The following is a 26,436-nucleotide window of genomic DNA, read 5'->3' as shown; positions in this document are numbered from 1 at the left end:
CGGCCCTGGCCTGCGCTATAGCCATTTGACCAAGGCAACATTTCACTTGGCATTTAGAGCAGAGCGAATCATACATACAGGGGAACAAACATGGTCTGACATTTTACATGTGGTTTTAATGTTTCTGATGTCTTATGGATTAGCTGTCATCATAAGATTGATGGGGCTCCTCCTGCTCCTGACCTCTTGTTATGTCAGGATTATGTAGGCCCTATGACAGTGGTGTGTATGCTCCTGTTAGAGCGAAATTACCAGATTGTTATAATACTGTTATTGCATCAAATGGTTGTTCTATAGAATAGGGGTCTTAGAACACCCATCTGTGTGTGGTCTTCTGAGTTTGGCCTCTGGGGGGCCCAGTGTATTTACAATGCCTTTTTGGTGATAATGACGAAAGACAGCATTCCATAGCATGATTTGGTGTTTGTGTGCCGGGAGATACCAGGGTGGAGATGGCTCAGGTATGGATAATGATGAGGGGAACCTTGTTTGGCGGCCAGGCACCCTGGTTTCCACAGAATGAGAACAGTCTTTACGGCAGATACTGTTTGCTGTGAATTATTAATTGCGTTCATTCAAACCCTAACCTTGTGACCCATTCCACACATCTGTTGTTTGTCATGTAGACTAAGGGGGTGTATTTTTGCTATAAAAGATCTTTGTATCCTTTGTGTCGGGGCTCTCAACAAATCATCTGAGGGTGCTTCGTCAACCAGTCCTTCGTCAACCAGAGCACTCACAACATTCACGTGTGTGTGTGTGTGTGTGTGTGTAGCATGCTCTCCTTATTAATAAGCAAATAAATATTTAGTTCAAGTATAACTCTGACTTGTGTGATAAGTTTCTCTCCTCATTTAATAAAAAAGAAATAACCACCACAGTCCTCACACTGGGGCTTGTTATTACCCACAATGCACTGGGGCACTTATCAGAGAGCAGCATGAGTAGCAGACTCCCGCTGGCAACATGCCCTCTTCACATCCTCTCTTCCTCTCCTTCACTCTCCCCATTCATCCTCCCTTCCTCTCCTCCACTCTCATCCTCGCTTCCTCTCCTCCTCATCCTCCCTTCCTCTCATCCTCCACTCACCCCCTCATCCTCCCTTCCTCTCCTCCTCATCCTCCCTTCCTCTCATCCTCCACTCGCCGCCTCCTCCCCCTTTTCTGTTTTTGGGTGATTACTTCTCCTGTACTCTTTCTCAGTTTAGTCTGTATCTCTCCCTCTCTCGGTCTCTATCTCTGGTCTGAATATCTCTCTCTCGCTCTCTGTTTTCTCTCCCAATTTCCATCCATCATCGCCGGCGGCCGGCGTTTGAAAAATTGTTTACAGGCAATTAGGGTGATTTGTAATGCTGTGTTAGCGGACGGCAGGGAGGGATGGAGAGGTGGAAGAAGTGCCTGTTGATTTTGTTATCAGCGTTTTCCAATAAACACATTATTTCTCTCAGTCCTTCCTACCAAGCACAATTAGCCTAACACCGAGAAGACTAATCAGAGGCCATACTGAGACCTGGGTTGACTTCAGCGTGACAGCAAACAACATTCCCATACAGCATTTTACTATGAAGGAAACGTTCTGAAACAGGGAGGGAATACCTGTACAATAAGAACACAGATTTTCTGTTCCAAAACGTGCTTCTATGGTGTGTCCTACTCAACACAGGCTGTTTTAGAGTTTGAAGGCATCCGGTATTGGTAGGGCTAGGAGTTTTTCTTTGAGATGAAATGCCCTGTAGTTTTTCACATTCCTGTTGGACAGACAGTTGATAGGTGGTATAATCCTCTCCGTATGTTCCTTATTGCCTACCTACCTCGAAGGTCAAATGGGGGGGGGGGGGGGGGGGGCACTTATATTTGTCCTGTTTCACTGCTGTTCGAGTGCGAGATGTGAAATTATTGTATTTTTTGCATATCCCAACTCCCACTGAGACACGCTCAGTGTAGAGAGTGGAGTGGGTCACGGCCAGGGATCAGCCATTATTGAAGGCGACCGTGGAGCAGTTAGGGTTAAGTACCTTGCTCAAGGGCACATAGACAGATTTTTCACCTTGTCTGCACAGAGATTCGAACCAGCAACCTCTTTGGTTACTGACCCAACGCTCTTAACCGCTAGGCCAGCTGTCCTCAATTACCTACCTACCTAGCGCTGCAACAGACCAGTCACCGGAGCAGAAACAATGACATTTCAGAAGAAAGCGGCGGCATACTGCTTTGGCATAAAACACCGCTCTCTCTGATTTATTTCCCCGTCTGTTTACAATTCAGCTCCTGTCCTTGGACTCAACGTTGCTTGCATGTTAAAGACAATAGATCATCCTCTTTCTGTAACAGAAAAGCCCTTCTGTTCATACTCTTCTGTTGTTTCACCTTGCAATGGTCAGAAAATGAGTAAAACATACAGCCGCTGTTGATAATCAGTTATGTGATGCCTCACTGAGGAGGACACAAAGCTACTATGCGGACCTATTTAATGGCTGTAATTCAAGGTGATCATTATGTCCCTCTGCCTCGGCCTCCTCTGTCACCTCTAAGCAATGTGTGTCCGGTGTGCTCCAGCTGTAGTTCAAGTTACGGCTAGTTATGGCATGACTTGCCCCACATCACACATAACAACATCAGTGTATCTGGGAGGGAAAATGGTGCATGAAATCTGAGGTGATATTACTTTTGTTCGATATAAACAGTGGGCCAAAAAAGTATTTAGTCAGCCACCAATTGTGCAAGTTCTCCCACTTAAAAAGATGAGAGAGGCCTGTCAATTTCATCATAGGTACACTTCAACTATGACAGACAAAATTAGAAAAAAAATCCAGAAAATCACATTGTAGGATTTTTTATGAATTTATTTGCAAATGATGGTGGAAATTAAGTATTTGATCAATAACAAAAGTTTATCTCAATACTTTGTTATCTACCCTTTGTCATTGCCAACAGAGGTCAAACGTTTTCTGTAAATCTTTTTCACACACTGTTGCTGGTATTTTGGCCCATTCCTCCATGCAGATCTCCTCTAGAGCAGTGATGTTTTGGGGCTGTTGCTGGCTAACACGGACTTTCAACTCCCTCCAAAGATTTTCTATGGGGTTGAGATCTGGAGACTGGCTAAGCCACTCCAGGACCTTGAAATGCTTCTTACAAAGCCACTCCTTCGTTGCCCGGGCGGTGTGTTTGGGATCATTGTCATGCTGAAAGACCCAGCTACGATTCATCTTCAATGCCCTTGCTGATGGAAGGAGGTTTTCACTCAAAATCTCACGATGCATGGCCCCATTCATTCTTTCCTTTACATGGATCAGTCTTCCTGGTCCCTTTGCAGAAAAACAGCCCCTAAGCATGATGTTTCCACCCCCATGCTTCACAGTAGGTATGGTGTTCTTTGGATGCAACTCAGCAATCTTTGTCCTCCAAACACGACGAGTTGAGTTTTTACCAAAAAGTTATATTTTGGTTTTATCTGACCATATGACATTCTCCCAATCTTCTTCTGGATCATCCAAATGCTCTCTAGCAAACTTCAGACAGGCCTGGACATGTACTGGCTTAAGCAGGGGGACACGTCTGGCACTGGAGGATTTGCGTCCCTGGCGGCGTAGTGTGTTACTGATGGTAGGCTTTGTTACGTTGGTCCCAGCTCTCTGCAGGTCATTCACTAGGTCCCCCCGTGTGGTTTTGGGATTTTTGCTCACCGTTCTTGTGATAATTTTGACCCCACGGGGTGAGATCTTGCGTGGAGCCCCAGATCAAGGGAGATTATCAGTGGTCTTTTATGTCTTCCATTTCCTAATAATTGCTCCCAGAGTGGATTTATTCATACCAAGCTGCTTACCTATTGTAGATTCAAACAGCTCTTTGGTCTTGGCCATATTGGAGTTTGGAGTGTGACTGTTTGAGGTTGTGGACAGGTGTCTTTTATACTGATAACAAGTTCAAACAGGTGCCATTAATACAGGTAACGAGTGGAGGACAGAGGAGCCTCTTACAGGTCTGTGAGAGCCAGAAATCTTGGTTGTTTGTAGGTGACAAAATACTTATTTTCCACCATAATTTGCAAATAAATTCATTAAAAATCCTACAATGTGATTTTCTGGAATTTTTTTTCTCTCATTTTGTCTGTCAGAGTTGAAGTGTACCTATGATGAAAATTACAGGCCTCTCTCATCTTGTTAAGTGGGAGAACTTGCACAATTGGTGGCTGACTAAATACTTTTTTGCCCCACTGTATGTTTCGGTTTGGCCTCAGAGGCTGAAGTCTGTTGCTGCTTTATTGACAAGCCCCAGGTTGTAATTTCATGATACGTTATTACTTTTAGCATGACCGAGTCTGACAGTGAGTGCATAGAAGTTGTCCTCAGAGGCTAGAAAGACATTATTTCTCTTCCTTTTAACCAGTGGAAATGGATGTTGCTCTGATACTGGAGAGCCATGGAGGATGTGGTTGTTTTGAATCACTAATGACCATTGTCTTCCCACAACTTTCATTTCGAATCAAAGAGCAATGGGTTTTGTTTATCATTTCCCACATTGCCATCTAGATTTCTTGTGTCTCAAAGTGGGGGGGCGGCAAGTGGAAACACTTCTGAGACCCCCTTGTGGTGTCTCCACAGCATTGACATATACACACACACACTTACACACACTCACTTACACACACATGCACTTGGGTAATCTCCAGAACTCATGAATAAGAGCAGATCCTGTCATGTCGTGGCTCTGAGTGATTGTGCTTTGTGATTCTACGTGACAGATGGGAGACATGGATCACAGTTAATATTAGACCGTACAGGCGACATGTCTCTCTGGCTCAGCTGTGACTGTGTCCTGGATGGCAGGGCTGGGACATCTCCAGCAGGGACACAGTCCAGAGACCAAGCCCACGAACACTGTTGCTTCACTGGGTAGATTAGCCCAGCAGACCCCCTGGCATGGCCTTAGTAGGACAAAGATCCGCAGAGAGAGAGGAGTGTTCCATCTCCATCTGTGACTCCTGCAGGCCAGACTATCCTCTTGCTCCAGTGTTGACTTAACTGAAGTGTGTTGTATTGTACAAGAGCTACAGCAGGCCCTACAGCTGTGGATAATGTGTGTGTGTGTGTGTGTGTGTGTGTGTGTGTGTGTGTGGCAGTGGTGTTTCAGCAAGTTACAGATGAAACCAGGTGTTTCAGCCACAAGCCTAGCTAACTACAGCCCAGCTGAGACACTCGGTACACCTGCAGGGATATCATATACGGTGTGTGTGGGTCTGTGGCATCATACAGTGTGGGTCTGTGGCATCATACACTGTGTGTCTGTGGCATCATACAGTGTGGGTCTGTGGCATCATACAGTGTGGGTCTGTGGCATCATACAGTGTGTGTCTGTGGCATCATACAGTGTGGGTCTGTGGCATCATACAGTGTGGGTCTGTGGCATCATACAGTGTGTGTGTGGGTCTGTGGCATCATACAGTGTGGGTCTGTGGCATCATACAGTGTGGGTCTGTGGCATCATACAGTGTGGGTCTGTGGCATCATACAGTGTGTGTGGGTCTGTGGCATCATACAGTGTGTGTGGGTCTGTGGCATCATACAGTGTGTGTGTGGGTCTGTGGCATCATACAGTGTGTGTCCGAGCCCACACTGCTGCCTCCCAGTGAGGATCAGTTGATAAATATACAGTACACTCTCTCTTTCAGATATCCATCCATGTCCAGATGAGCCTAGAGAGCTGTTAAATCCATGAGAATAGCGTATTCTCTGTCTGTACAGTCTGTCCTCCTTCCCTCCGTGTGTGTGTGTGCATGGCTTCATCTTTGGAGCAGAAAAGAGAGCTCTGTTCTCTCTAGTCTTTATCAGCACTAAGCGTTCCCCTGCCTCCCCTCCACTCTGCTTGAAAAGCTGCTTGTGTCTTACAGAGGGCCGGCTGCCGAGGTTTCTCGTTCTCTGTCTGACTGGCTGAGGTGCTGTAATTGTATTTATAGATAGGTCACAACTTGCTGTGAAACAGCCTGTTAGCTGTGCTCTTGTGATCTAGGGCATATGACTGGAGCAGTTCGGGGCTTCTAGGGAGGGGTAGATCATTTGTAGCAGTGTTGAAGATCCACGGCTGGGCTGGATAGCTGTTCGTCACGTGAGAGAAGAGAAGATAGTGTCAGTGGAAGAACTATGTTAGATGGTGTTGTGTAGAACAGTGTTTGACCCAGGTCAGAAAACAGATGGGCTGCCATGCTGAAATTCAGCACCACCCCCCACTCAAGGTGTGTAGGCATTGTGTCTGCTGTTCATTGTTCTTCAACAGGACATTGTGTCGTGTTGAGAGAGACACTAATCCTCATCTTCCTGCTGTTCCTCAATTGGCTGGTTAACAATGGGTAATATGGTTACTATTGGTTGGTTAACAATGGGTAATATGGTTACTATTGGCTGGTTGACAATGGGTAATATGGTTACTATTGGCTGGTTAACAATGGGTAATAGGTTACTATTGGCTGGTTAACAATGGGTAATATGGTTACTATAGGCTGGTTAACAATGGGTAATATGGTTACAATTGGCTGGTTGACAGATGGGTAATATGGGCACTATTGGCTGGTTAACAATGGGTAATATGGTTACTATTGGCTGGTTAACAATGGGTAATATGGTTACTATTGGCTGGTTAACAATGGGTAATATGGTTACTATTGGCTGGTTAACAATGGGTAATATGGTTACTATTGGCTGGTTAACAATGGGTAATAGGTTACTATAGGCTGGTTAACAATGGGTAATATGGTTACTATAGGCTGGTTAACAATGGGTAATAGGTTACTGTAGGCTGGTTAACAATGGGTAATATGGTTACTATTGGCTGGTTAACAATGGGTAATATGGTTACTATTGGCTGGTTAACAATGGGTAATATGGTTACTATTGGCTGGTTAACAATGGGTAATAGGTTACTATTGGCTGGTTAACAATGGGTAATATGGTTACTATTGGCTGGTTGACAAATGGGTAATATGGTTACTATTGGCTGGTTAACAATGGGTAATATGGTTACTATTGGCTGGTTAACAATGGGTAATATGGTTACTATTGGCTGGTTAACAATGGGTAATATGGTTACAATTGGCTGGTTGACAAATGGGTAATATGGTTACTATTGGCTGGTTAACAATGGGTAATATGGTTACTATTGGCTGGTTAACAATGGGTAATATGGTTACTATTGGCTGGTTAACAATGGGTAATAGGTTACTATAGGCTGGTTAACAATGGGTAATATGGTTACTATTGGCTGGTTAACAATGGGTAATAGGTTACTATTGGCTGGTTAACAATGGGTAATATGGTTACTATTGGCTGGTTGACAAATGGGTAATATGGTTACTATTGGCTGGTTGACAAATGGGTAATATGGTTACTATTGGCTGGTTAACAATGGGTAATATGGTTACTATTGGCTGGTTAACAATGGGTAAAATGGTTACTATTGGCTGGTTAACAATGGGTAATATGGTTACTATTGGCTGGTTAACAATGGGTAATAGGTTACTATTGGCTGGTTAACAATGGGTAATAGGTTACTATTGGCTGGTTAACAATGGGTAATATGGTTACTATTGGCTGGTTAACAATGGGTAATATGGTTACTATAGGCTGGTTAACAATGGGTAATAGGTTACTATTGGCTGGTTAACAATGGGTAATATGGTTACTATTGGCTGGTTAACAATGGGTAATATGGTTACTATTGGCTGGTTAACAATGGGTAATATGGTTACTATTGGCTGGTTAACAATGTGTAATAGGTTACTATTGGCTGGTTAACAATGGGTAATATGGTTACTATTGGCTGGTTAACAATGGGTAATATGGTTACTATTGGCTGGTTAACAATGGGTAAAATGGTTACTATTGGCTGGTTAACAATGGGTAATAGGTTACTATTGGCTGGTTAACAATGGGTAATATGGTTACAATTGGCTGGTTGACAAATGGGTAATATGGTTACTATTGGCTGGTTAACAATGGGTGATATGGTTACTATTGGCTGGTTAACAATGGGTAATATGGTTACTATTGGCTGGTTAACAATGGGTAATATGGTTACAATTGGCTGGTTAACGATGGGTAATAGGTTACTATTGGCTGGTTAACAATGAGTAATAGGTTACTATTGGCTGGTTAACAATGGGTAATATGGTTACTATTGGCTGGTTAACAATGTGTAATATGGTTACTATTGGCTGGTTAACAATGGGTAATATGGTTACTATTGGCTGGTTAACAATGGGTAATATGGTTACTATTGGCTGGTTAACAATGGGTAATATGGTTACAATTGGCTGGTTGACAAATGGGTAATATGGTTACTATTGGCTGGTTAACAATGGGTAATATGGTTACTATTGGCTGGTTAACAATGGGTAATATGGTTACTATTGGCTGGTTAACAATGGGTAATATGGTTACAATTGGCTGGTTAACGATGGGTAATAGGTTACTATTGGCTGGTTAACAATGAGTAATAGGTTACTATTGGCTGGTTAACAATGGGTAATATGGTTACTATTGGCTGGTTAACAATGGGTAATATGGTTACTATTGGCTGGTTAACGATGGGTAATATGGTTACTATTGGCTGGTTGACAAATGGGTAATATGGTTACTATTGGCTGGTTGACAAATGGGTAATATGGTTATTATTGGCTGGTTGACAAATGGGTAATATGGTTACTATTGGCTGGTTAACAATGGGTAATATGGTTACTATTGGCTGGTTAACAATGGGTAATATGGTTACTATTGGCTGGTTAACAATGGGTAATAGGTTACTATTGGCTGGTTAACAATGTGTAATAGGTTACTATTGGCTGGTTAACAATGGGTAATATGGTTACTATTGGCTGGTTAACAATGGGTAATATGGTTACTATTGGCTGGTTAACAATGGGTAATATGGTTACTATTGGCTGGTTAACAATGGGTAATATGGTTACTATTGGCTGGTTAACAATGGGTAATATGGTTACTATTGGCTGGTTAACAATGGGTAATATGGTTACTATTGGCTGGTTAACGATGGGTAATATGGTTATTATTGGCTGGTTGACAAATGGGTAATATGGTTACTATTGGCTGGTTAACAATGGGTAATATGGTTACTATTGGCTGGTTAACAATGGGTAATAGGTTACTATTGGTTGGTTAACAATGGGTAATATGGTTACTATTGGCTGGTTAACAATGGGTAATATGGTTACTATTGGCTGGTTAACAATGGGTAATAGGTTACTATTGGCTGGTTAACAATGTGTAATAGGTTACTATTGGCTGGTTAACAATGGGTAATATGGTTACTATTGGCTGGTTAACAATGGGTAATATGGTTACTATTGGCTGGTTAACAATGGGTAATATGGTTACTATTGGCTGGTTAACAATGGGTAAAATGGTTACTATTGGCTGGTTAACAATGGGTAATAGGTTACTATTGGCTGGTTAACAATGGGTAATATGGTTACAATTGGCTGGTTGACAAATGGGTAATATGGTTACTATTGGCTGGTTAACAATGGGTGATATGGTTACTATTGGCTGGTTAACAATGGGTAATATGGTTACTATTGGCTGGTTAACAATGGGTAATATGGTTACAATTGGCTGGTTAACGATGGGTAATAGGTTACTATTGGCTGGTTAACAATGAGTAATAGGTTACTATTGGCTGGTTAACAATGGGTAATATGGTTACTATTGGCTGGTTAACAATGTGTAATATGGTTACTATTGGCTGGTTAACAATGGGTAATATGGTTACTATTGGCTGGTTAACAATGGGTAATATGGTTACTATTGGCTGGTTAACAATGGGTAATATGGTTACAATTGGCTGGTTGACAAATGGGTAATATGGTTACTATTGGCTGGTTAACAATGGGTAATATGGTTACTATTGGCTGGTTAACAATGGGTAATATGGTTACTATTGGCTGGTTAACAATGGGTAATATGGTTACAATTGGCTGGTTAACGATGGGTAATAGGTTACTATTGGCTGGTTAACAATGAGTAATAGGTTACTATTGGCTGGTTAACAATGGGTAATATGGTTACTATTGGCTGGTTAACAATGGGTAATATGGTTACTATTGGCTGGTTAACGATGGGTAATATGGTTACTATTGGCTGGTTGACAAATGGGTAATATGGTTACTATTGGCTGGTTGACAAATGGGTAATATGGTTATTATTGGCTGGTTGACAAATGGGTAATATGGTTACTATTGGCTGGTTAACAATGGGTAATATGGTTACTATTGGCTGGTTAACAATGGGTAATATGGTTACTATTGGCTGGTTAACAATGGGTAATAGGTTACTATTGGCTGGTTAACAATGTGTAATAGGTTACTATTGGCTGGTTAACAATGGGTAATATGGTTACTATTGGCTGGTTAACAATGGGTAATATGGTTACTATTGGCTGGTTAACAATGGGTAATATGGTTACTATTGGCTGGTTAACAATGGGTAATATGGTTACTATTGGCTGGTTAACAATGGGTAATATGGTTACTATTGGCTGGTTAACAATGGGTAATATGGTTACTATTGGCTGGTTAACGATGGGTAATATGGTTATTATTGGCTGGTTGACAAATGGGTAATATGGTTACTATTGGCTGGTTAACAATGGGTAATATGGTTACTATTGGCTGGTTAACAATGGGTAATAGGTTACTATTGGTTGGTTAACAATGGGTAATATGGTTACTATTGGCTGGTTAACAATGGGTAATATGGTTACTATTGGCTGGTTAACAATGGGTAATAGGTTACTATTGGCTGGTTAACAATGTGTAATAGGTTACTATTGGCTGGTTAACAATGGGTAATATGGTTACTATTGGCTGGTTAACAATGGGTAATATGGTTACTATTGGCTGGTTAACAATGGGTAATATGGTTACTATTGGCTGGTTAACAATGGGTAATATGGTTACTATTGGCTGGTTAACAATGGGTAATATGGTTACAATTGGCTGGTTGACAAATGGGTAATATGGTTACTATTGGCTGGTTAACAATGGGTAATATGGTTACTATTGGCTGGTTAACAATGGGTAATATGGTTACTATTGGCTGGTTAACAATGGGTAATATGGTTACTATTGGCTGGTTAACGATGGGTAATATGGTTACTATTGGCTGGTTAACAATGGGTAATATGGTTACTATTGGCTGGTTAACAATGGGTAATATGGTTACTATTGGCTGGTTAACAATGGGTAATATGGTTACAATTGGCTGGTTGACAAATGGGTAATATGGTTACAATTGGCTGGTTAACGATGGGTAATAGGTTACTATTGGCTGGTTAACAATGAGTAATAGGTTACTATTGGCTGGTTAACAATGAGTAATATGGTTACTATAGGCTGGTTAACAATGGGTAATATGGTTACTATTGGCTGGTTGACAATGAGTAATATGGTTAACAATGCTGTTATTAATTAAGTCTACTTTTTGTATGCTTTTGGTGGTCTAATGTGCCCTCTCTCTCTCTCTCTCTCTCTCTCTCTCTCTCTCTCTTCTCCCCTTATCCCTTTCTCTCCCTGCCCCCCCTCCCTCCTCTATCCCTCTCCCCCACCTCTCTATCTCTCTCTATCTCTCTCCAGTCACAATGAGCGAAAGGTGACCTGTAAGCATCCAGTCTCTGGTCTTCCTTCACAAGACAACTGCATCTTTGTCGTCAACGAACAGTAAGTCTCTTCTCTCCCACACCCTGACCAGTGGGATGACTGGAACATACATGCCAGTGGAATGACATACCCACAAGTGAACTTGCATGCACACACATTAACCTATAATGTCGGGTTGGTTTCACCCCTGCATCGTGTGTCCATTCTGTATGCCACAAGATGAATGTCAAAGTGTGAGATGAAATACAGGGAAGTTTCCCACAAATCACATTCATATGAAAGTTATAAAACACACAACTTTGTCCTCCAGTAATGCTTGAGGTCCCACGTTACTGTCAGATCATGTCACAGTATATTGCATATTAAATGATGTACTAAATTGGTTGTGTGGTGTTTACATAAAATATTCATACAGTAGTTGAGCATGTATTCACAATGGCATATATTCACATTTTGAGCTTTTATGCCATTGTAAATTGACGGAGACGCTGTGAGAAGAGTGGCTTTTATGGACTAGAAAGTGTATTGTAATCCTGGAGGCGTTGGAACCAGAAAACCAAGGTGGGATCCAGACAGGAGGAGTCTGAACGTAGACACCTTCTGATAGTGTCTGAAGGTCACAACACTCAAAACCAGGTTTTAACACAGAGGTATCCTGAAGAGGAAACCTTACAGTTTATCATAACATAATGTAGTAACCCTTTAAAAGGTATAAGGGCTTGGTTTAACCTTCTTCAGTGGCTGACTGAGAGAGTGACTGACTGACAGACTGAGAGTGACTGACAGAGAGTGACTGACAGACTGAGAGAGTGACTGACTGACAGACTGAGAGTGACTGACTGACTGAGAGAGTGACTGACTGACAGACTGAGAGTGACTGACTGACAGAGTGACTGACAGAGAGTGACTGACAGAGAGTGACTGACAGAGAGTGACTGACTGACTGACAGAGAGTGACTGAGATTGACTGACTGAGGGACTGTGTGAGTGAGTGAGGGACTGCGTGCGTGAGTGAGGGACTGCGTGCGTGAGTGAGGGACTGCGTGCGTGAGTGAGGGACTGCGTGCGTGAGTGAGTGAGGGACTGCGTGCGTGAGTGAGTGAGGGACTGCGTGCGTGAGTGAGTGAGGGACTGCGTGCGTGAGTGAGTGAGGGACTGTGTGCGTGAGTGAGTGAGGGACTGCGTGCGTGAGTGAGTGAGGGACTGCGTGCGTGAGTGAGTGAGGGACTGCGTGAGTGAGTGAGGGACTGCGTGCGTGAGTGAGTGATGGACTGCGTGCGTGAGTGAGTGAGGGACTGCGTGCGTGAGTGAGTGAGAGACTGCGTGTGTGAGTGAGTGAGAGACTGCGTGTGTGAGTGAGTGAGGGACTGCGTGAGTGAGTGAGGGACTGGGTGAGTGAGTGAGGGACTGAGTGAGAGTGAGTGAGTGAGGGACTGAGTGAGAGTGAGTGAGCGAGGGACTGAGTGAGAGTGAGTGAGCGAGGGACTGAGTGAGAGTGAGTGAGCGAGGGACTGAGTGAGAGAGTGTGTCAGGGTGAGAGAGAGTGTGTCAGGGAGAGAGAGAGTGTGTCAGGGAGAGAGAGAGAGTGTGTCAGGGAGAGAGAGAGAGTGTGTCAGGGAGAGAGAGAGAGTGACAGAGAGTGTGACAGAGTGAGTGACTGACAGTGTGACACAGTGAGTGAATGACAGTGTGACAGAGAGTGAGTGTCTGACAGAGGGAGAGATAGAGAGAGCCTGAGACTGAGTGAGAGAGCCTGAGACTGAGTGAGAGTAACAGAGAGGCAGAGAGTGACTGAGCGACTGAGACGGAAAGAGTTACTGACTGAGAGAGAGACTTAGAGAGGATGACTGAAAGACTGAGAAAGAGTTACTGACTGAGAGAGAGACTTAGAGAGGATGACTGAAAGACTGAGAAAGAGTGACAGAGTCTGAGAGAGTGACAGAGTCTGAGAGACTGAGTGACTGAGAGACTGAGTGAGTGAGGGACTGAGAGACTGAGTAAGTGAGGGACTGAGTGAGTGAGGGACTGAGTGAGTGAGGGACTGAGTGAGTGAGGGAATGACTGAGTGAGTGAGCGGGTCAGAGGGAGAGAGAGAGAGCGTGTGTGTGACAGAGAGTGACAGAGAGAGAGCGTGTCAGAGGGAGAGAGAGAGAGAGCGTTTCAGAGGGAGAGAGAGCATGTCAGAGGGAGAGAGAGAGAGCGTGTCAGAGGGAGAGAGAGAGAGAGAGTGTGTGTGACAGAGAGTGACAGAGAGAGAGTGTGTCAGTGACAGAGAGAGAGAGTGTGTGTGACTGAGAGAGTGACAGAGAGAGAATGTGACAGAGAGTGACAGAGAGAGTGTGTCAGAGGGAGAGAGTGTGTGACTGAGAGAGTGACAGAGAGAGAATGTTACAGAGAGTGACAGATAGAGAGAGTGTGTCAGAGTGACAGAGAGAGAGTGTGTCAGAGGGGAAGAGAGAGTGTGTCAGAGGGGAAGAGAGAGTGTGTCAGAGGGGAAGAGAGAGAGTGTCAGAGGGAGAGAGAGAGAGAGAGAGAGAGTCTGACTGAGAGAGTGACAGAGAGAGAATGTTACAGAGACTGACAGAGAGAAAGAGTGTGTCAGAGGGAGAGAGAGAGTGTCACAGAGAGTGACAGAGGGAGAGAGAGAGAGTGTGACAGAGGGGGAGAGAGAGTGTGTGTGACTAAGAGAGTGACAGAGAGAGTGTATGACAGAGAGTGTGTGTGACAGAGAGCGAATGTGACAGAGAGAAAGAGTGTGTCAGAGGGGGAGAGTGTGTGACAGAGGGGGAGAGAGAGAGAGTGTGTGACAGAGGGGGAGAGAGAGAGAGTGTGTGACAGAGGGGAGAGAGAGAGTGTGACAGAGGGGGAGAGAGAGTGAGTGTGACAGAGAGAGTGTGTGACTGAGTGACAAAGAGAGAGAGAGTTTCAGAGGGAGAGAGAGTGTGATAGATGGGGAGAGAGCGAGAGTGTGATAGATGGGGAGAGAGTGACAGATGGGGAGAGAGAGTGTGTGTGACTGAGAGAGTGACAGAGAGTGTGTGACTGAGAGAGTGACAGAGAGAGAATGTGACAGAGAGAGAGAGAGTGTCAGAGGGAGAGAGAGAGAGTGTGACAGAGGGGGAGAGAGAGTGTGTGTGACAGAGAGTGACAGAGAGAGTGTATGACAGAGAGTGTGTGTGACAGAGACAGAATGTGACAGAGAGAAAGAGTGTGTCAGAGGGAGAGAGAAAGAGTGTGACAGAGGGGAGAGAGAGTGTGACAGAGGGGGAGAGAGAGAGAGTGTGACAGAGGGGAGAGAGAGAGAGTGTGACAGAGGGGGAGAGAGAGAGTGTGTGACAGAGGGGGAGAGAGAGAGAGTGTGGCAGAGAGAGAGAGAGTGAGTGTGACAGAGGGGGAGAGAGAGAGAGTGTGACAGAGGGGGAGAGAGTGTGACAGAGGGGGAGAGAGAGTGAGTGACAAAGAGAGAGAGTGTGTGGCTGAGAGAGTGACAGAGAGAGAGTGTGTCAGAGGGAGGGAGAGAGAGAGAGTGTCACAGAGAGTTTCAGAGGGAGAGAGAGAGAGTGTGATAGATGGGGAGAGAGAGTGTGTGTGACTGAGAGAGTGACAGAGAGAGAGAGTGTGTCACTGAGAGAGTGACAGAGGGGGAAAGAGAGAGAGTGTGATAGATGGGGAGAGAGAGAGAGAGTGTGTGACAGAGAATGACAGAGAGAGAGAGTGTGTGTCAGAGGGAGAGAGAGAGTGTGTGGCTGAGAATGTGACAGAGAGAGAGTGTGTCAGAGGGAGAGAGTGTGTGACTGAGAGAGTGGCAGAGAGAGAAAGAGTGTCAGAGGGAGAGAGAGAGAGTGTGTCAGAGGGAGAGAGAGAGTGTGTCAGAGGGAGAGAGAGAGAGTGACAGAGATCGAGAATGTGACAAAGAGAGAGTGTGTGACAGAGGGAGAGAGAGAGAGCATGTCAGAGGGAGAGAGTGTGACAGAGCGTGTGACAGAGACTGAGTCTGAGACAGAGTGACTGACTGAGAGTGACTGAGTGACTGATACAGAGTGAGATAGTGAGTGATGGACAGAGACTGATGGACAGAGAGTGATGGACAGAGAGTGAGTGACGGACACAGAGAGTGAGTGACGGACACAGAGAGTGAGTGACAGACACAGAGAGTGATTGACTGACACAGAGTGACGGAGAGAGAGAGTGGAGAGTGACAGAGACAGAGAGAGAGTGACGGAGACAGAGAGAGAGTGACGGAGACAGAGAGAGAGTGACGGAGACAGAGAGAGAGTAACGGAGACAGAGAGAGAGTGACGGAGACAGAGAGAGAGTGACGGAGACAGAGAGAGAGTGACGGAGACAGAGAGAGAGTGACGGAGACAGAGAGAGAGTGACGGAGACAGAGAGAGAGTGACGGAGACAGAGAGAGTGACGGAGACAGAGAGAGAGTGACGGAGACAGAGAGAGAGTGACGGAGACAGAGAGAGAGTGACGGAGACAGAGAGAGAGAGTGACGGAGACAGAGAGAGAGTGACGGAGACAGAGAGAGAGAGTGACGGAGACAGAGAGAGAGAGTGACGGAGACAGAGAGGGCGTGACTGAGACAGAGAGAGAGCGTGACTAAGACAAAGAGAGAGCGTGACTGAGACAGAGAGAGTGCGTGACTGAGACAGAGAGAGTGCGTGACTGAGACAGAGAGAGTGCGTGACTGAGACAGAGAGAGTGCGTGACTGAGACAGAGTGAGTGCGTGACTGAGACAGAGTGAGTGTGTGATTGAGACAGAGTGAGTGTGTGACTGAGACAGAGAGAGTGACGGAGAGAGAATGTGACAGAGGGAGAGAGAGAAAGAGTGTCAGAGGGAGAGAGAGAGTATCAGAGAGTGACAGAGGGGGAGAGAGAGTGAGTGTGACAGAGGGGGAGAGAGAGTGAGTGTGACAGAGGGGGAGAGAGAGTGAGTGTGACAGAGGGGGAGAGAGAGTGTGTGTGACTGATAGAGTGACAGAGAGAGTGTGTGACAGAGAGTGACAGAGAGAGAGAGTATGTGTGACTGAGAGAGTGACAGAGAGAGAGTGTGTCAGAGGGAGGGAGAGAGAGAGCGTGTGTGGCTGAGAGAGTGACAGAGAGAGAATGTGACAGAGAGTGACAGAGAGAGAGAGAGTGTGTCAGAGGGAGAGCGTGTGTGACTGAGAGAGTGACAGAGAGTGTGTGACTGAGAGGGAGTGTGTGACAGAGAGAGAGTGTGTCAGAGGGAGAGAGAGAGAGAGTGACTGATACAGACAGACAGAGAGAGTGACTGAGACAGAGAGAGAGTGACTGAGACAGACAGAGAGAGTGACTGAGACAGATAGAGAGTGACTGAGACAGACAGAGAGAGAGTGACTAAGACAGACAGAGAGAGAGTGACTTAGACATGTACTGAGAGACACGTACTGAGAGCCGGAGAGAGAGATGGAGAAATTGCTTAAGCTTGGCAGCCATTTTCTCACTTTACCTCAAAAACAAAGAATTTAGGCTATTATATGGTCCATCTCAGATGCAGTCATGACTCAGTTCGAATCCTATTTTTCTGGATGGAACATTAGGTGTTTTGGAGATTTGTAGTCTGTTCCTTACTTTCTGGCTGTGCCGTTGAGTGATAACCCCCCTCCAATCTGCTCTGCACCCCGTCCCAATTATCCCCTCTCACACTCTCCTCCTCAGACTTGGATTAAAATTCCATTTGCTTTTGCGTTTACTTTGTTTTGTTTTAGCGTTTACTTTTGTGAGCATTCCATTGGTTCCATTTCGGCAGGCAAGCTCAATCAAGCCCATCTAAGGTATTTGAAATGATTTCAAATACTATTTGAACCCATGTCTGCTCTTTCTATTAGCACCACACTGAGGCGTCTGAGGATAATATGTAAATATTCTCCTCAGTGTGTAAACTGTTAATTGGGACTGAGGCGAGAAAGTCAAACATAACAGATTGAGGTGTGTTGGTGACAGACAAAAAGGTTTGTGTGAACGAGGGTCACCTCCGATCACGAGAAGGAAAATGGAAAAGATGCTCTTTACAATCAGTCATATAAAGGAAATTCAACTTGTATGAAATGTTTCTTTCATCTCAAACAGCAACTCGACACCTCCGCCTTCGTTAGGGTTCTTGGGCTGACCAAGCCTTGACTGCCAGAATGTGTTGGTTTTTTCATCATTAAGACCCACTTTCTTTTCAACTCCTTGCACGTTGCGAGAACAACATAACAGAATACTTGAAACAACAGAAAGCAAGTGATGTGTTCGTACCTCCCAGTGGAAAAACACAACTTCACATCCTGATTATCCAGCGAGCGTCAGCCTATCCGTGAGCGGATAACCAAGCAATGTTAATTTGGCCGGCCTTGTCACTCAGTCTCTCTCTCTCTCTCTGTCTGTCTGAAGACTGTATTATCAATCAATCAAACTTCATTTATATAGCACTTTTCTCACAGCAAATGCATTTCAAGGTGCTTATTTAAACAAATAAAAAGTTGTGAAAAGCTAACACACAACGTTTCTATGCAAATTTCAACTCAAGATAAATTCGGAAATAAATTAAAATAGTAAAAAAAAATAAAAAAAATAACAGTGGATATGAGAGACTAATGCAGCCGGTGACAAATGGTGATATAATATACTGGATATAGAATCAAATGGAGTCGAGCAACCTCTGCTTTATGGCCAGCACTGCATTCTGAAAGTGTGTTCGCTTAACGTTCTTTGTACTGAACTGCTGTCCTTGAATCCTGGTCGACACCATCACCGTTCTCCCAGGTGATTGACACGTCAAAACACCTTTTATAGAACTTTAGTATAAGAATCTTTATAAACCTCTGAAAAGGAAAGTTTCCGAAGCGAATAGGGGATGAAAAGTAATCTACTTCAGATAAATGTCACCTCTCCCTCACACACCTCCACCTTCCCTACAGACGTAATAGAGGGTGTAATGTGGATTAATGGTGTTCTGAAGGAAGCCCTCCTCATTGATAACCAATTTACACTTCTTCAACCCACACATCCTCTCTCCCTATCAACCTCTCTCCATCTCTTTCCACTTGTCGCCCACAGTCCCTCTCTGCCTTTCCGACCATATTCCCCCACCCTGCCTCTCTCCCTCTTTCACTCTCCTCCTCAGGCTTCGTCTCTCCCTTTGTCCCTCCCACACCCCACACTCCCTCTCTCTCTCTCTCTTCCCCTCTCCCGCTCTCTCTCTTTCTCAATAGGATCAGTGCTCGTGGTCCAGCCAGACCCTGTAATGAGTTATTTCCAGTGTGATAAACCTCTGCTTTAATCTCCTTAGACCCCAGGCACAAACCATTGAGCGCCACTTTATAGTGCAGAAATGTCACTTAGTGTAGTGTTGTGTTTGTGCCTAATATCCAGACAAAAGAAAGTATTGAAAAGTTAACTTCTTGGCTCATTAGTTTATACCCTTTCACCATTTATATTGTAATACTTTCAAGTGTCCTATTTATTTCCCCAACTTTGATGTCTTCCACTCTTTAATATCTCTGACTCTGAATGATCGGCTATGAAAAGCAAACTGACATTTACTCCTGAGGTGCTGACCTGTTGCACCCTCTACAACCACTGTGATGATTATTATTATTATTATTATTATTATTATTATTATTTGACCCTGCTGGTCATCTATGAACATTTGAACATCTTGGCCATGTTCTGTTATAATCTCCACCCGGCACAGCCAGAGGAGGACTGGTCACCCCACATAGCCTGTTTTCTCTCTAGGTTTGTTCCTAGGTTCCTGCCTTTCTAGGGAGTTTTTCCTAGCTCCGTGCTTCTACATCTGCATTGCTTGCTGTTTGGGGTTTTAGGCTGGGTTTCTGTACAGCACTTTGAGATATCAGCTGATGTAAAAAAAGGGCTTCATAAATGCATTTGATTGATTGAATGAATGGAGTCTTAAAGTGGCAATATGTCACTTTTTGGGTGACTTGACCAAATGCACATAGAAAGGTGAGTTATAGAACTATCATTCCACTTGAAAGCAAGTTTAAGAAGTGGTAGATCTGTTTTATGTGAGCTATTTCTATGCTTCCCGTTCTGAAGTTTTGTTTATGCATCTTTTTACTTTCAGTTTGGAAACCAAGCTTCAAACCACTGAAGAAATAATGTCTTTGGTTATGGAAAATATATTTCAGTGGTTTAGATGGCACAATGATTCTCTACACTTTACTAGCTTATTTTGTCACATAAACTGAAATTAGGCGAACCATTAGAGTTTTAGCAACCAGGAAAGGGTGGAACGATTTCTGCATATTGCAACTTTAATGGCCATGTCTTTCTTCACAACTTAGTCAGCACGCAGAATTGGATTCAAAATGTCCGCCACCTCTGCGATGACCCTGGGCCTAAAGGAGAGGCCTTGCTCTCGTCATCCGTCACAGCAACATTTACAGTGTCTTCCGAAAGTGTTCACACCCCTTGACTTTTCTACATTTTGTTGTGTCACAGCCTGAATTTAATTACATTTTAGGTGTCTTGTCTCTGGCCTACACACATTAACCCATAATGTCAAACTGAAATGATGTTTACAAATGACAAGCTGAAATGTCTTGAGTCAATAAGTATTCAACCCCTTGGTTATGGGAAGACTAAATAAGTTCAGGAGTAAAAATGTGCTGAACAAGTCACATAAGTTGCATGGACTCACTCTGTCCGCAATAATGTTGTGTAACATGATTTTGAGTGAATACCTCATCTCTGTACCCCACACATACAATTATCTGTAAGGTCCCTCAGTTGAGTAGTGAATTTCAAACACAGATTCAACCACAAAGACCAGGGAGGTTTTCCGATGCTTCACAAAGAAGGCCTCCTATTGGTAGATGGGTAAACATTTAAAAAGTATCCCTTTGAAAATGGTGAAGTTATTCATTACTTGAATGGTGTATCAATACACCCAGTCACTACAAAGATACAGGCGTCCTTCCTAACTCAGTTGTTGGAAAGGAAGGAAACCGCTCAGGGATTTCACCATGAGGCCAATGGTAAGTTGGTAAGTTACATATTTTAATGGCTGTGATAGGAGAAAACTGAGGATGGATCAACAACATTGTAGTTACTCCACAATACTAACCTAAATGGCAGAGTGAAAAGACAGAAGCCTGTACAGAATAAACATATTCCAAAACATGCGTCCTGTTGGCAACAAGACACTAAAGTAATACTGCAAAAATATGTACCTGAATACAAAGTGTTGTGTTTGGGGCAAAACACATCACTGAGTACCACTCTCCATATTTCCAAGCATAGTGATGGCTGCATCATGTTATGGGTATGTTTGTTATCGTTAATGACTGGGGAGTTTTTCAGAATAAAAAATACATGTAATAGACCTAAGCACAGGCAAAATCCTAGAGAAAAAACTATTTCAGTCTGCTTTCCACCAGACACAGCAGGACAATGACCTAAAACACAAGGCCAAATCTACACTGGAGTTGCTTACCAAGAAGACAATGAATGTTCCTGAGTGGCCACGTTACAGTTTTGACTTAAATCTACTTGAATATCTATGGCAAGACCTGAAAATGGTTGTCTAGCTGTGATCATAAACCAATTTGACAGAGCTTAAAGAATATTGAAAAGAATAATTGACAAATGTTGCACAATCCAATAGTGGACAGAGACTTAATAACGTACAGAGAAAGACGCACAGCTGTAATCACTGCTAAAGGTGCTTCTACAAAGTATTGACTCGGGGGGGGGGGGGGGGGGTTACTTGTGTAAATGAGCCATTTCTGTATTTCATTTTCAATAAATTAGCATTAAGGAGTATTGTGTGTAGATGGCTGAGAATTTTTTTTTTTTTAATGAGGACGTAAATATAGAATAAGTCAAGGGGCATGAATACTTTCTGAAGGCACTGTACATTCTTCTACATTCCTCTTTTCACTCTCCACTTCCTCGCTCTCTTTCTTCGGTCTCGTCTTCCTCTTTCCTCTTTCTTCTCTTGCTCCATCCCTGTCAATCATCCTCTCTGCTTTCTCCCCTATCTTCTTCCCCCACTAAAATATATGATTCAATTCACAGAGAACGTTTACTCCTTGCCACAATTTACTGCTAGACCAAACTGCAGTTAGGTTTGAGGGGAGGTAAGGGGCTGGACAGCAATCAGCTAGTTTCACTCTGTAGGGAAACTGATATTGATATCACAGCACATAAGCTGCATGCTAAAGGAAGATGGCAGCCTGGTTTGGTATTAAACCGATGGTGGTGTTGCCATCAGAGCTGTTGATATGAACCCTGTCTTGCTTCAAGATCAGATAAGAAAGGATCACTGTATTTGATGCTAGGTGGGAGTCAGCTTTCTGATGTGGTAATTCTCCTGAATACTAGATGTGATAACCTCATGAGCCACGTTCAGCATGTGTTAACTGTAAGTGGCTTTGGATAAAAGCCTCTCAAAATGACCATATAATGATGATATATTTGAACACTGCGTGGCATCCAAATGTGAGCAAGCAAGGGAAGAAGCCCTAAAGCTAGGGGCTATGCAGGGGGCAGCCTTCATACGGCACAGGGAGAGAGAGACTGGTGGTAGAGAGTAGGAAGTAAGCAAGGGAAGAAGCCCTAAAGCTAGGGGCTATGCAGGGGGCAGCCTTCATACGGCACAGGGAGAGAGAGACTGGTGGTAGAGAGTAGGAAGTAAGCAAGGGGAGAAGCCCTAAAGCTAGGGGCTATGCAGGGGGCAGCCTTCATACGGCACAGGGAGAGAGAGACTGGTGGTAGAGAGTAGGAAAGGAGAAGGGACTGTCCTCTCAACAAACCCATCCCTTAATTACAGTACAGAGCTGCCAGTAGCCTAGAGGGGAACAGTCAATTAGCGCTAGGTAATGGGCTTATGTAATATAAACCGCAACGGTCCTCTGTAGCTCAGTTGGTAGAGCACGGAGCTTGCAACACCAGGATAGTGGGTTCGATAACCGGGACCTCCCGTACGCATGACTAAGCTTTGGATAAAAGTGTCTGCTAAATGGCATATATTAATGCAATTGTAATGTTCTCTTCACGATGGATATTCAGGGAAAAGCATCTAGAGAGTGTGTAGCCTGAGAACATCCCTGAAGACTACAATTATAGTTTCATTTCAGTTTGATGTGAATGTTTATTTGTTAAATGTCACGATTACATATAATTAGTTTATCATATGTTTGATATTTTCAGGTTAATATTGTTTGATATTATTCTTTAATTCAGTTAATTTTGTTTCCTTCCCTTTTTGTTTTCTAGCGTGACTTCTGCAAAGCTTGTCCACCCTGTTACAGATCCTGTCACAGTCAACCCTGTTACGGTCCACCCCGTTACAGATCCTGTCACAGTCAACCCTGTCACAGTCAACCCTGTCACAGTCAACCCTGTCACAGTCAACCCGCTTACACACCCGGTTACAGACCCTGTATCAAACAGGTAATATAGTATACATGCCTATTGGCTGGGTGGATGCTTTGCTCTTCCTTGCTATTAAGCATAAGCCTCTTCATCTGTCTTTCTGTGGAGAACCCCAGCTAATTCATCTCTCTGGAAGTCCTGCCTCTACCGCTGTCTCATTAAGTCAGTCCAACCACTAACCCGTATGCTGCGTGTGCCGTGTGTTGGATTGCCTGAAATCCTGCTATGCATTGCTAATGCTAAGATGTGCAAGATTTATTTGTGCCTTCCGATTTGTCTTTAAGTATATTTAATAGAAAAAATTAAGCTTAGCTCTCATCGTGTGTGTGTGTGTGGGTGTGTGTGGTGTGTGTGATCGCAACGGGTGAAATACATTCTGTCTCCGAGCCAATTTATAGAATTGTTCCTCGCAACGGGGTCTACCATTTACCTCTCAGATAACGATAGCCTCAGTGTTCATACTGACACACAGTCACTAGTTATTTAGCTAAACAGACCCTGCATAGACAGACAGCAGACATGGGTTCAAATAGTATTTATTTTCATTCAAATACTTAATCATTGATTGAGCTTGCTTGGCGCAATGGAATTGTCATGGAGATGCAAAACTCTGTCCATTTGATTCTCCAGACAGAAAGAAGTATTGGAAAGAAAACCGATACTATTTGAACCCAGGTCTTTCGGACAGTAACAAACTACAATGCAGCTTTAAGAAATGCTTCACTTCTAAGGCATGTTTTGTAACCTTTATCTTCATTTTCCTCTCTTATCCTCCCTGCTGACACACTAACACACACAGGGGCCATTGATCATGAGGCAGGGGTTGTATGATCTGGGAGCCTGGCTGTGTGGGTCGACAGCGCTTCTCAGAGAGGTCATACTCCGGTTTACTCCTAGGGATTTCTGCTAGCAGAGGTAACAGAGAGAGAGAGAGAGAGAGAGAGAGAGAGAGAGAGAGAGAGGGTGTGAGAGGGAAAAGGAGGGGAAGGTGGAGCCATACAGATGGCGGGAGAGATAAAGACCTGGGGGAGATAGAGAAGCATCATTAAGGCGAGAGAGGAACAAAGAGATCTATAGAAAAGGAAAACGAGAGAGTGAAAAGTGACAAGGAGAGTGATTGCCTATAGAAAGACTGTATGATCTCAGCATGATTTGTATGAGTCACTCTTCAGTTCTTTTGATGTTGTCATCAGGACTGATGTCATCCACTCCTACAGGAGTCAATTGCCCCGCAATTCACAGACCTATTCACTGGGCCTGCCTCTGACGCACTTGGAAATGCTTGAAATGCGCAAACACACGTTAATGCTGGAGACAAGCGTTGAAGTTGGAGACTTTCCAGGTTCAGCTAAGAAGAGTGTCATTTAATATCTGTTAATATCCCTCATTTTCTCACAGATGCTTGAATTAACTCGTGATAATCCGTGTTGGCTTGGAAGGTCACGCACGTTTCGCCAGCCCACAGAAACATCATTTAACAAGCATTTGGGGAATACCCCGGGCATGTGTCGTATAAAGGAATGTAAAGCCGCAATGGAGATTAATCCTGTCAAATGAGCTGTGAAGACAATTATCCACTTTGAAGATAATAACGTATAAATATCGGTCTAGCAATTCACTATAAATAGGTTTTTAATGTTGATCTATACTGAGTGTACAAACCATTAGGAACACCTGCTCTTTCCGTGACATAGACTGAGCAGGGGAGGAGACAGGTTAAAGAAGGATTTTTAAGCCTTGAGACACTTTAGACTTGGGCAAGACAAAAGATTTAAGTGCCTTTGAATGGGATATGGTAGTAGGTGCCAGGCGCACCGGTTTGAGGGTGTCAAGAACTGCAGCGCTGCTGTTTCCCGTGTGTATCAAGAATGGTCAAACCAACCAACGGACATCCAGCCGACTTGACACAGCTGTGCGAAGCATTGGAGTTGTCCCTGTGGGATGCGGTCGACACCTTGTAGAGTCCATGCCCCGACGAATTGAGGCTGTACTGAGGGCAAAAGGGGGGTGCAGGAAGGTGTTCCTAATGTTTTGCACACTCCGTGTGCTGTTAAGACTGTATGTGTCGTTGTGTGTAAGTAAACAACAGCCGTTGCTGTCCTATTTGTGGCCTGGCCTTTGTGTTTTTGAACGCCAAGCTGAACTGATGTGCGCCTGTGAAGTAACCTAGCCCCTACGTTCACATATGTTTTAAGTCACGTTCACATTCCTGTCATAACAACCCTGTCCTGTCTGACCAGTCCTGCAACGTCCCTGCATGCAAGCGTCATGCACATGGTCCAAACATGTCACAGACTCCGACGGACATACAGGCTGACCTGTTTCTATGGCGGGTTGGAGAGGTGAGGTGGCGATTACAGTAGATTAGAGGAATGGGGTAAGCGAAAATGTAGGATAATATTTGACAAGCTTCAGGGAATGATAACTGGCAGGAGAGGGGAGAGTGGATTGTCATACCTTATCTGTTACCAGAGCTGAAATCAGCGGTGTACCCTCATGTTCAAGGTGTTTGTTCCTGTGAGGTGGGGACCTTAAACCCAGCTTTACTATCTCCCAGACAGACCGATACAGATATTCTCTCGACCCCTCTCCACGCTCCAGAGATCACAGAATACAGGCTCAGAGATCACAGAATACAGGCCACTGCTCAGAGACAATACTAATCTGAATACAACTCTAGATGTATCAACTCTGCAAATAGGAAGATTTATAGGCGAGCCTAGCTTATTTTTTGTTACTGTTGTTATAAGCATTACAATCTTTTATGGTGCTGGGTAGTTTATCCTGGGGGTCCTTGAACTTTCCTGCATTTGGTTTTGGGTTTCCACTGGCCTGGGACATGCACTTTGAGGCCATTTAGTTTGTCAGGCAAAGTTGTCAGGCGATTTAAAGTGGCCTGACTTGGAGGAATATATCAGATGTGAGACGGAGTGAGTAATTGGTTTGATTTATGGGGCCTGCCTCTTGTTGCCTTCTCTCTCTCTCTCTCTCTCTCTCTCTCTCTCTCTCCTCTTTCTCTCTCCTCTTTCTCTCTCTCTCTCTCTCTCTCTCTCTCTCTCTCTCTCTCTCTCGCTCTCTCCTCTTTCTCTCTTTCTCTCTCTCTCTCTTTCTCTCTCTCTCTCCTCTTTCTCTCTCTCTCTCTCTCTCCTCTTTCTCTCTCTCTCTCTCCTCTTTCTCTCTCTCTCTCTCTCTCTCCTCTCTCTCTCTCTCTCTCTCTCTCTCTCTCTCTCTCTCTCTCTCTCCTCTTTCTCTAACGGCAGGGTTTGGCAGCTTATTCGCAGAGCAATCAGTGTCATGCACACAGCTGCAACCGCGTCGCCTCTTAAACCCGCCCATTAATCCCACAAAAGTTGAGTCCC

General features: G+C 44.2%; 1 protein-coding gene across 2 annotated transcripts in view; it reads left to right on the top strand.

Annotated features, from left to right (window-relative positions):
- The window catches only part of LOC115106107 (pleckstrin homology domain-containing family A member 5-like), a 198,176-nt gene that overhangs the window by 116,643 nt on the left and 55,097 nt on the right, over window positions 1-26,436 (top strand). For both annotated transcript variants that reach the window (XM_065008185.1, XM_065008183.1), the window contains exons 4-5: window positions 11,641-11,724; window positions 22,919-23,095. In XM_065008185.1, coding sequence (XP_064864257.1) covers window positions 11,641-11,724; window positions 22,919-23,095 — 261 coding nt within the window. The remainder of the gene's footprint in view (window positions 1-11,640; window positions 11,725-22,918; window positions 23,096-26,436) is intronic.

The sequence above is a fragment of the Oncorhynchus nerka genome, linkage group LG23 (genome assembly GCF_034236695.1).
Source record: "Oncorhynchus nerka isolate Pitt River linkage group LG23, Oner_Uvic_2.0, whole genome shotgun sequence".
NCBI classification, from domain to species: Eukaryota; Metazoa; Chordata; class Actinopteri; order Salmoniformes; family Salmonidae; genus Oncorhynchus; species Oncorhynchus nerka.
Note: the sequence above shows the minus strand (reverse complement) of the source record. Positions and strands in the feature narration are given on the sequence as shown.